This window comes from Physeter macrocephalus, chromosome 2, assembly GCF_002837175.3.
Source record: "Physeter macrocephalus isolate SW-GA chromosome 2, ASM283717v5, whole genome shotgun sequence".
NCBI classification, from domain to species: domain Eukaryota; kingdom Metazoa; phylum Chordata; class Mammalia; order Artiodactyla; family Physeteridae; genus Physeter; species Physeter macrocephalus.
Genome location: NC_041215.1, coordinates 40,588,795 through 40,599,949, shown reverse-complemented (window position 1 = coordinate 40,599,949; position 11,155 = coordinate 40,588,795). Strand labels below are relative to the sequence as shown.

The window sequence follows — 11,155 nt, the reverse complement described above, 5'->3', positions numbered from 1 at the left end:
TGGACTTGAGGATGTGGGGAGGGGGAAGGGTAGGCTGTGACAAAGTGAGAGAGTGGCATGGACATATATACAGTACCAAACGTAGAATAGATAGGTAGTGGGAAACAGCCGCATAGCACAGGGAGATCAGCTTGGTGCTTTGTGACAACCTAGAGGGGTGGGATAGGGAGGGTGGGAGGGAGGTAATCGCAAGAGGGAAGAGATATGGGAACACGTGCATATGTATAACTGATTCACTTTGTTATAAAGCAGAAACTAACACACCATTGTAAAGCAATTATATTCCAATAAAGATGTTAAAAAAAAAAAGGAAAAGGTTGAGTTCGCATGTCCTGATTTGAAAACTTATTATCAAGCTATAGTAATCAAAACAGGGTGGTTCTAGCATACAGACAGACATGCAGACCAATGGAACAGAATGGCGAGTCTAGAAATAAACCTTCTAATACATGGTCAAATGATCTTCTGCAGAGGTGCTAACACCATTCAATGAGGGAAGAGTCTTTTCAACAAATGGTGCTAGGAAAATTGAATATCCACATGCAAAAGAATGAAGTTGGATTGTTATGTTACACCATATACAAACATTAACTCAAAATGGATCAAAGACGATCTGTGGTACTGTGTTTTATAATAAACATATATTTGATCCTTGTCCTGTTTCTGGCACAGAGATCCTAAAGCCCTTGGAATTTTCCAAGTCAGGAGAACCCCAAAAGTGTTTTTGTTACGTTAACGAAGCCCCTAGGTAACCCACTGACGGGTTGGTTGACTGGGGGACTCACCATGTGATTAGGAGGTTGGAAGCTGGCACCCTTGCCCCCGCCCCAGCTGGGAGGGAAGAGGGGCCAGACATTGAGTTCAGTCCCCAGTGGCCAATGATTTAAGCGGTCATGCCTATTTAATGAGGCCTCCATAAAGACCCAGGACAGGTTTGGAGAGCTTCTTGGTTGGTGAACTAGAACGTTCCACGTGCTGGGTCCCAAACTCCACTGGGACAGAAGCTCTTGTGTTTGGGACCTCGCCCTGTGTATCTCCTCATCTGGCTGATAATTTGTATCCACTGATATCCTTTGTAATAAACTGTTAATCTAGTGAGTAAACTGATTTCCTGAGTTCTGTGAACTGTTCTAGCAAGTTAATTGAAGCCCAGGAGGGGGTTATGAGAAGCCGTTGAATAGCCAGTTGGTCAGATGCACCCGTAGCAGTCTGGACCTGAGTTTGGCATCAGAAGTGGGAGTGGTCTTGTGGGACTGAGCTCTTAACTGCTGGGGTCTGATGCTCTCTCCAGGGACATAGGGTGAGAGTTGAATTTGTCTGACACGCAGTCAGTCTCCTCGGAGAGCTGAGTTAATTGCTCGATTGTGAGCAAGACACGGACACATCAGAGTGGGTGTAGAATCAGAATGACAAAATTTTAAGTGTGAGAGCTAAAACTATGAAACTCTTTGAGGAAAACATAGGGGAAAATCTTCATGACATTAGATCTGGCAGTGTTTTTGGGATATGACAATAAAATGTAGGCAGCACAAGAAAAAATAAAAAGTTGGACTTCATCAAAATTAAAAACTTTTGTGCATTAAAGGACACTCACTATCAAGAGAGTAAAAAGACAACCCACAGAATGGGAGAAAATATTTGCAAATTGTGTATCTGATAATGGATTAACGTAGAGAATATATAAAGAACTCCTACAACTCAACAACAAAAAAGCAAGTCAAATCAAAAATAGGGAAAGGACTTGAATAAATATTTCTCCATAGAAGATATGCAAATGGCCAGTAAGTACATGAAAGTATGCTTAACATCCCTAGGCATTAGGGAAATGCAAATCAAAACCACATGAGATACCCTTTTACACCCATTAGGTTGGCTATTACCAACACAAAAAAAGAAAATGCAGAAAATAACAAGTGTTGGTGAGGATGTGGGAAAAGTGGAACCCTGTGCATTGCTGGTAGGAATGTAAAATGATGCAGGTACTACAGAAAACTGTTTGGCGGTTTCTCAAAAAGTTAAACATGGAATTACAGTATTCTATTCCTAAGTATGTACCCAAAAGAATGGAGAGCAGGGACTCAGATATATAGTATACCACTGTTCACAGCAGTATTATTCACAGTAGCCAACAGGTGGAAACAACCCAGTGCTTATCAACAGATGAATCAGTAAACAAAATGGCCTGCAGTTGTCCCTCAGTGTCTGTGGGGGATTGGTTCCAGAACCTGCTGCGGATACCAGAATCCAAGGATACAGAACCTGCCATATGGAGGGCCGACTGTATAAATACTGTGGAATATTATTCAGCTTTAAAAAGGAATGAGGGACTTCCCTGGCAGTCCAGTGGTTAAGACTCTGAGCTTCCACTGCAGGGGGCACAGGTTTGATCCCTAAGATCTCACACATGCTGCACAGTGCAGCAAAAAAAAAAAAACTCTAATTGACATCACACTTTTCAGGGGCAACATAGACTGTAGGAAGACGATAGAGTAATATATTTTGAGTGATAGAGTAATGTATTTTGAGTAATAGAGTATTGACAGAAAGTAACTTTGAACCTTGAATTTTATATCCAGCCAACTGTCATTCAAGTATAAGAGCATGATTAAAATATTCTCAAACATAGAAGATTACATATGAAGTCCCACATGAGAAACATTTCTTGAGGAAAAACTCAAATGAGTAGAGAAATCTAGCAGATGCTGCTAGGTATGTGTAATGTACACGTGTAAGACATGTAAAGAATGATTGAATACCAAAGTAAAGTTGTTGTCTTAAAAAGAATTAGCCGTGACCAAAGAAAAGAAAAATGGAGGAAGTATATCCATAAAACCTGATGAGGATTGGGTGGAGGGGAGATTGGGGGCATGAGGCCCTGGTAAAGTTCTGTCTTGATAAAGGGATGACAGTTTATCAAACAGAAAGGATGTAGAAAGTGCAGAAAAAGCAGTGGACAAGTTGAAATAATCAAGTTGTCAGTTAAAAGGCAGAAATTGATGATTCAATTAAAAAATCTACATTTTTTTTGTGGGAAATATTCTAAATAATTTAAAACTAGGGGGAGGGGCATGGATACAACATATATGAAAATTGAGGATCTCAACAGTGCTTTTACTTAAAAGGTTATATTTATGGATAGTTACCATATTAGAAATTAAAACTGAAAAATTATGGACTTCCCTGGTGGTCCAGTGGTTAAGACTTCGCGCTTCCATTGCAGGGGGCACAGGTTTGATTCCTGGTCAGGGGACTAAGATCCCACATGCCGCGTGGTGTGGCCCCAAAAAAACTGAAAAATTAAAGAAAAACTTTACTGGTTAATTTAAAAATAGCAATAATATACCCCTTATAGGTTAACAAATGTAACATTTTTATGAAAAATAACTATCTTACTAAACAACAAAAGAATTTAGTGAGAAGAGTAGCATTATTTTTTGCGCTTTTGCCAGTCTCTTTAATGCTTGATTTAATAGACCAGTACTTAGATTCTCTTATCTGCTCCTGTATTCACTCTGTTGCAGTATGTTGTTTTGATTGAGGGTACGTGAGGCGAATCCTGGGACCATGTGGATCTTTCATCTGGGGATCCCTCAGGGGTCCTGAGAGCACACTCTGTGACCTGCTTTTTCTGCGCAAGCTTCTTTGTTATCACCCTGACTCCATCCAGTTTGGTGTCTTCTGAGTTTATCGGTAGTTTTCTCACTGTCCATTTTCCCTCCCACCTTCCATTTCTGCTTTTGCTATTTCCTACCCTACATTCTTTCCAGTTTAAGACCGATCTTCAAGTCTTCACTGATGATTCTAGTCTCAGTGACTCTCTTCTCTTCTCTGGCAGATATAGTTAGTTCCACATGGTTTGTGCTTAAGTGTTCTAAGATTTCTTGTTTTCTCTTTCCAGTTATTATAAAGCTCCTTTAAAGTAGGGACCCAAAAATTGACAAGAGTTTCTTCTTACACATAGTGTTAGGTACACAGTAATATTTGTTGGTTGGTAGGAAGTGACACTATCCAGAAAAGCACATAATAGATCACAAATTCTCTTTTGGCCTTAAATGGTTTATTGGAAAACTATGGTATCTTCCCCATAACCGGCTACATGGTAATACTTGGTGTTGCAACTTTTTTTTTTTTAAGAGATCTTGTGTAATTAAAACCATCTTCAGTTCAGACTTGTTGATCTTGTAAGTCACTTACTACTGATTTATTTTCTTGCCATTTCAGAAAAAAGCCAAAGGACAAGAGCTGTTTGATCAGATTATGTACCACTTGGACCTTATTGAAAGCGACTATTTTGGACTGAGATTTATGGATTCGGCACAAGTAGCAGTGAGTATCTGTTTTTTGGAGGCTCTAAAATGAAGACAAATGAAAATTGTCAGATGATGTGCTAGGTGCTACAAGGCTATACATATACTCAGTGTCTTCTTTTTTCCTGTGCTTTTCTTATTATGGCCTGAAGCTTTGATCCCTTGCTTAAGAATAACTTGAAGTGCTTGTTTTAAAAAAAAAAAAAAGAGTTCTGGCCCTAAACCAAATTGCTAGAGCATGATCTTTGCAGATGAGACTTGGAAATCTCAACTGGTGGATTGGTGTCGGGCATACTAGAGTTACCACTGTGTCTTGAGGATGCTGGGATGGGAGGTTTCTGGACTCTTGGGTGAATGAGTGACAGAAGTTCCTAGTTTGCAAATTAAGGTGAATGGACTAGGATATCTCTAAGATCCCTTCCAGATCTCTGATTATCTAGATGTTCTTTGACGTGTGCATTTCAGATGAGAGAACAGCATATGTAATAGGGTAGGAAGTTGGAGGCTTTTCGAAGAATTGAGTACTAGGATTTGACTGGAGGGTATTTGCAAGAGAGTAGTAGTTAAGATTGGAAGGTGGATTAGTGGCCAAACTGAATAGCAAAAGTGTTAATAATAAATTGGCACTATTCTCTAATAATTGGGATTAGGAATTTTTCAGGCAGGGAGGTTATATTTTTCTTTAGGAAGTTTTACATAGGAATATTGTGTAGGATTGTTTGGAGTGGGCAGAGAACAAAGTCAGAGAGAGTCAGTGCAAACACTTCGGGGATAAAAGTAATATTAAGGCCTAGAGTAGGGCATTCCCAGTAGCCAGGAGAGGGAGGGAGCAGGGAGAAGGATATCAAGACCTTAAGGCTTGTTTTCTGGAAGTTTGTGATTTTGTGTGTGTGTGTGTGTGTGTGTGTGTGTTTAGTGACACAGTAATTGCAGTGTTTAGGACCCGACCCATAGGGACAAATATATTGCGTAATAAGAATTCTCAAGTTCCTTTTGGAGTGGGTTTTTGCGGGGCAGGGGGGGTGGGCGTTTGGTGTGATTGATAAATTAACTGGAATACCTCTGTAAGATACTTTATAAACCCACATGTCTTGGAGATGAACTCCTAGGATGGTTTTATAGAGCATCTTAGCTAAATGTACCGCTGTTAATAGTGTTAGCTGCAGCTGTTTTCTTGATTTCCCCTGATCCCCATAAAAAAAAAATAAGCATGAGCATTTAGCTACAGGGTATTGGTTAGGTAAATTTTTTTTTTTTTTTTTTTTTTTTTTTTTTTGCGGTACGCGGGCCTCTCACTGTTGTGGCCTCTCCCGTTGCGGACCACAGGCTCAGCGGCCATGGCTTATGGGCCCAGCCGCTCTGTGGCATGTGGGATCTTCCCGGACCGGGGCACGAACCTGTGTCCCCTGCATCGGCAGGCGGACTCTCAACCACTGCGCCACCAGGGAAACCCGATGGTTAGGTTAAATTTTGATACATCCTTACAGTGGAATACCTGCAGCTCATTGAAAACGGTGATTTTTAAGTATACTAATTGAATGATGTAAAAATAAAAAGGGTTATAAAACAGGGTAATTGAATCTTTCTGTTTTAAAAAAATCTGGATATGTATGTACCCATAAACATGAAAAAATTTGGAAAGCTGTTTTCCATAGTTTCAGAGTTCTGATTGCTTAATAGATTTAGTATAGGAGGCATTTCTTTCATTCTTCTCTATTAGAAGAAACCCCCTAAGGGCAGGGAATGAGTCATAGTTACCTTTGTTACCCAGCGTGTGGTAACAGCCCACAAGACCATTCACTGGATTGAATTCTCCTCTGTTACTTAGTTTGATAAAGGCTTGGTTAACTGGTGAGTTGAATATTAAACTCTCATCTCTAGAATAATGGAGTTAAAGTCTTACAACCAGCTGAAAAGAATAAATGATTTTGGGGGAAATCACACAGCCTCCTGTTTTTTGAGGGGTTGTGAGGGAAAAGGGGTAGAAGTGTGCCAGTGTTACGTTTCAGGTACTTTCCATTTCTTAAAGTATTTATTTAAGTAATTGTGGAAAGAAACAGACATGCAACTGTTCCTAAGTTGCAATACTTATTCTTTGCTAATATCAGCAATTACTGAATTACTAGATCCCATATTTTTTTCTCTCATTTGATACACATATAGTGCTCTTCTTCTGGTCATAACAAGAGTCTGGTAAAGCCAGCATTAGAATTTGTAGTCCCTACCTTTTTTAGTTTTAGTTTCTCTCTCCCAATGCTCCGAAATCTAGGCATTTAAGATTAAATTTATATAGTCTTATGTTTTTTTCAGTTTCTACTTGTGTCATCACTAAAATACTCTTTGTGAACTGAGCTTGAAGAACAATAATTGGTGGATGAAAGCTATGGAAGATGAACTCTAGATAGCACTTTAGGTATTCTTAAAGTGCTGACTCACTTGCTTCCATAACAGTCTTGTGACATAAGTGAACATAGAGATGAGAGTCAGTTATTCAGAGCGTGGCCAGATTTAACCCCAGAATTAAACAAAATTGATGCTTTACGACAGTTCAGTTTGTTGGTAAAGATAATGAACGTGATAGATCATGTGGATTTTTGGCCAGGATCATTTATGTAAACTAAGTTAACCCAGTGGTTTCCATAGCTCTTTTTCTGGAACCATTTGAGAGACAGTTGCAGGTAGGATGTCCCATTAGCCCTGAATTTCCTACAAACAAGCCTGTTCTCCCGCATAACTCAATACAGGCATCAGGCATCAAAACCAGGAAGTTATCATTGTGACATTACCACCATCTAATCCTCAGACCCCATTCAAGTTGTGCCACTTGTCCCTAGAGTGTCATTTATAGCCAGAGGCTCACTATTTACCAGTCACTCCCCATTCCTCCTCCCCACAGCCCCTGGCAAAGGCTAATCTTTTGTTTGTATGGATTTGCCGTTTTGAGAATTTCATACAAATGAAGTCATGTAATATGTGGCCTTTGAGTCTGGAAATGCACTTGGCATAATGTTTTTAAGGTTCTTCCATGTTGTAGTACGTGTCAGTGCTTGATCCTTATAGGTGAGTAATATTCAACGGTAGGGATATACCACATTTTTACTCATTCACTGATAGACATTTAGGTTTATTCATTTTTGGCTATTATGAATAATGCTGCTGTGAACATTTGTGTACAAGTTTTTGCGTTGAACATAATTCTCAGTTCTTCCGGGTATGTATCTAGGAGTGGAAGTACTGGGTCGTAGGGTAACTTTCTTGTATAACTTTTTGAGGAACTGCCAAACTGTTTTCCATAGTGACTGCACCATTCCACATTCCTATCTGCAGTGTATAAGGGTTCCAATTTCTGCATATCCTCACTAACACAACATTTCCCCTTCTTTTTGATTCTAACTAGTTGGTATGAAGTGGTCTCATTGTGGTATTGATTTGCACTTCCCTAATGGAAAAGATGTGAGCATCTTTTCATGTGTGTATTGACCATTTGTATATCTTCTTTGGAGAAATGTCTATTCAGATTCTTTACCCGCTTTAAAATTGGGTTATTTCCTTTTTATTGTTGAGTTGTAAAAGTTAAACTATTGCCTATTCCGTAGTCACAAAGATTTAGGCATGTTTTCTTCTTTATCCGTTTGGAGTTAATTTTGGTATATGCTGTAAGGTAGGGGTCAAACTTCATTCTTTTACATGCGGATATCCAGTGGTCCTAGCACCACCACTTGTTGAAAAGATTATTCTTTCCCCATTGAATGGTCTTGGCACGCTTAATGAAAGTCAGTTGAACGTAGATACACGGGTTTATTTCTGGGTTCTTTGTTCTGTTCCATTCATCTATATGTCGATCCTTATGCCAGCACCACATTGTCTTGATTACTGTAACTTCGTAGTAAGTTTGAAATTGGAAAATGTGAGTCCTTCAATATCATTCTTCTGTTTTAAGATTGTTTTGGCTGTTCTGAGTCACTCATATTTCCATATACATTTTAGGATCAGCTTGCCTGTTTGTGCAAAGAAGGCAATTGGAGTTGTTTGTTGATATGTTTGTTTATACAGCAGATTCTTATTAGTCATCAATTTTATACACGTCAGTGTATACATCTCAATTCCAATCTCCCTATTCATCACACCCCCACCCCCGCCCCCTGCTGCTTTACCCCCTTGATGTCCATACGTTTGTTCTCTACATGTGTGTCGCAATTTCTGCCCTGCAAACCTGTTCATCTGTACCATTTTTCTAGGTCCCACATACATGCATTAATATACAATGTTTGTTTTTCTCTTTCTGACTTACTTCACTCTGTATGACAGTCCCTAGATCCATCCAAGTCTCAACAAATGAAACAATTTCGTTCCTTTTTATGGCTGAGTAATATTCCATCGTATATTTGTACCACATCTTCTTTATCCATTCATCTATCGATAGGCATTTAGGTTGCTTCCATGACCTGGCTATTGTAAATGGTGCTGCAGTGAACATTGGGGTGCATGTGTCTTTTTGAATTATAGTTTTCTCTGGGAATATACCCAGTAGTGGGATTGCTGGATCATACGGTAATTCTATTTTTAGTTTATTTTATTATTTTTTTTTTTTGCGGTACACGGGCCTCTCACCGTTGTGGCCTCTCCCGTCGCGGAGCGCAGGCTCTGGACGCGCAGGCTCAGCGCCCATGGCTCACGGGACAGCCGCTCCACGGCATGTGGGATCCTCCCGGACCGGGGCATGAACCTGCGTCCCCTCCTCATTGTAGTTTTGATTTGCATTTCTCTAATAACTAGTGATGTTGAGCAGCTTTTCATGTACTTCTTGGCCATCTGTATGTCTTCTTTGGAGAAATGTCTATTTAGGTCTTCTGCCCATTTTTGGATCGGGTTATTTGCTTTTTTAATATTGAGCTCCATGAGCTGTTTATGTATTTTGGAGATAAATCCTTTGTCTGTTGATTCGTTTGCAAATATTTTCTCCCATTCTGAGGGTTGTCTTTTCGTCTTGTTTATGGTTTCCATTGCTGTGCAAAAGCTTTTAAGTTTCATTAGGTCCCATTTGTTTATTTTTGTTTTTATTTTACTTTTGCCTTGGGAGACTTCAAAAAAGATCTTGCTGTGATTTATGTCAAAGAGTGTTCTTCCTATGTTTTCCTCTAAGAGTTTTATAGTGTCTGGCCTTACATTTAGGTCTTTAATCCATTTTGAGTTTATTTTTGTGTATGGTGTTAGGGAGTGTTCTAATTTCATTCTTTTACATGTAGCTGTCCAGTTTTCCCAGCACCACTTATTGAAGAGACTGTCTTTTCTCCATTGTATATCCTTGCCTCCTTTGTCATAGATTAGTTGACCATAAGTGCGTGGGTTTATCTCTGGGCTTTCTATCTTGTTCCATTGATCTATATTTCTGTTTTTGTGCCAGTGCCATACTGTCTTCATTACTGTTGCTTTGTAGTATAGTCTGAAGTCAGGGGGTCTGATTCCTCCAGCTCCGCTTTTTTCCCTGAAGACTGCTTTGGCTATTCAGGGTCTTTTGTTTCTCCATACAAATTAAAAAATTTTTTTTCTAGTTCTGTAAAAAATGCCATTTGTAATTTGATAGGGATTGCATTGAAATTGTTGCGATGGTAAGTGGGAATGTTTCCTTAACTTCTGTTTCAGATTTTTCATCATTAGTGTATAGGAATGCAAGAGATTACTGTGCATTAATTTTGTATCCTGCAACTTTACCAAATTCATTGATTAGCTGTAGTAGTTTTCTGGTGGCATCTTTAGGATTCTCTATGTATAGTATCATGTCATCTGCAAACACTGACATTTTACTTCTTCTTTTCCAATTTGTAGTCCTTTTATTTCTTTTTCTTCTCTGATTGCCATGGCTTAGACTTCCAAAACTATGTTGTGTCAGAGTGGCAAGAGTGGACATCCTTGTCTTGTTCCTGATCTTAGAGGAAATGCTTTCAGTTTTTCACCATTGAGAATGATGTTTGCTCTGGGTTTATCATATATGGCCTTTATTATGTTGAGGTAGGTTCCCTCTGTGCCCACTTTCTGGAGAGTTTTTAATCATAAATGGGTGTTGAATGTTGTCAAAAGCTTTTTCTGCATCTATTGAGATGATCATATGGTTTTTCTTCTTCAGTTTGTTAATATGGTGTATCACATTGATTGATTTGCGTATACTGAAGAATCCTTGCATCCCTGGGATAAACCCCACTTGATCATGGTGTATGATCCTTTTCGTGTGTTGTTGGATTCTGTTTGCTAGTACTTTGTTGAGGATTTTTGTATCTATATTCATCAGTAATACTGGTCAGTAACATTCTTTTTTTTGTAGTATCTTTGTCTGGTTTTGGTATCAGGGTGATGGTGGCCTCATAGAATGACATTGAGAGTGTTCGTTCCTCTGCAATTTTTTGGAAGAGTTTGAGAAGGATGGGTGTTAGCTTTTCTCTAAATGTTTGATAGAATTCACCTGTGAAGAAGCCATCTGGTCCTGGACTTCTGTTGTTGGAAGATTTTTTTATCACAGTTTCAATTTCATTACTTGTGATTGGTCTGTTCATGTTTTCTATTTCTTCCTGGTTCCGTCTCGGAAAGTTATACCTTTGTAAGAATTTGTCCATTTCTTCCAGGTTGTCCATTTTTTTGGCATAGAGTTGCTTGTAGTAGTCTCTTAGGTTGCTTTGTATTTCTGCTGTGTCTATTGTAACTTCTCCTTTTTCATTTCTAATTTTAGTGATTTGAGTCTTCTCCCTCTTTTCCTTGATGAGTCTGGCTAATGGTTTAATCAATTTTGTTTATCTTCTCAAAGAACTACCTTTTAGTTTTATTGATCTTTGCTATTGTTTTCTTTGTTTCTATTT

General features: G+C 38.9%; 1 protein-coding gene across 5 annotated transcripts in view; it reads left to right on the top strand.

Moving 5' to 3' along the window:
- The window catches only part of EPB41L5 (erythrocyte membrane protein band 4.1 like 5), a 155,795-nt gene that overhangs the window by 22,174 nt on the left and 122,466 nt on the right, over window positions 1–11,155 (top strand). For all 5 annotated transcript variants that reach the window (XR_008618334.1, XR_008618335.1, XM_028501578.2 and 2 more), the window contains exon 3: window positions 4,222–4,326. Coding sequence is in view for 3 of the 5 variants with exons in the window: in XM_028501578.2 (XP_028357379.1) it covers window positions 4,222–4,326 (105 nt within the window). In the remaining 2 variants the exon portion in view is untranslated. The remainder of the gene's footprint in view (window positions 1–4,221; window positions 4,327–11,155) is intronic.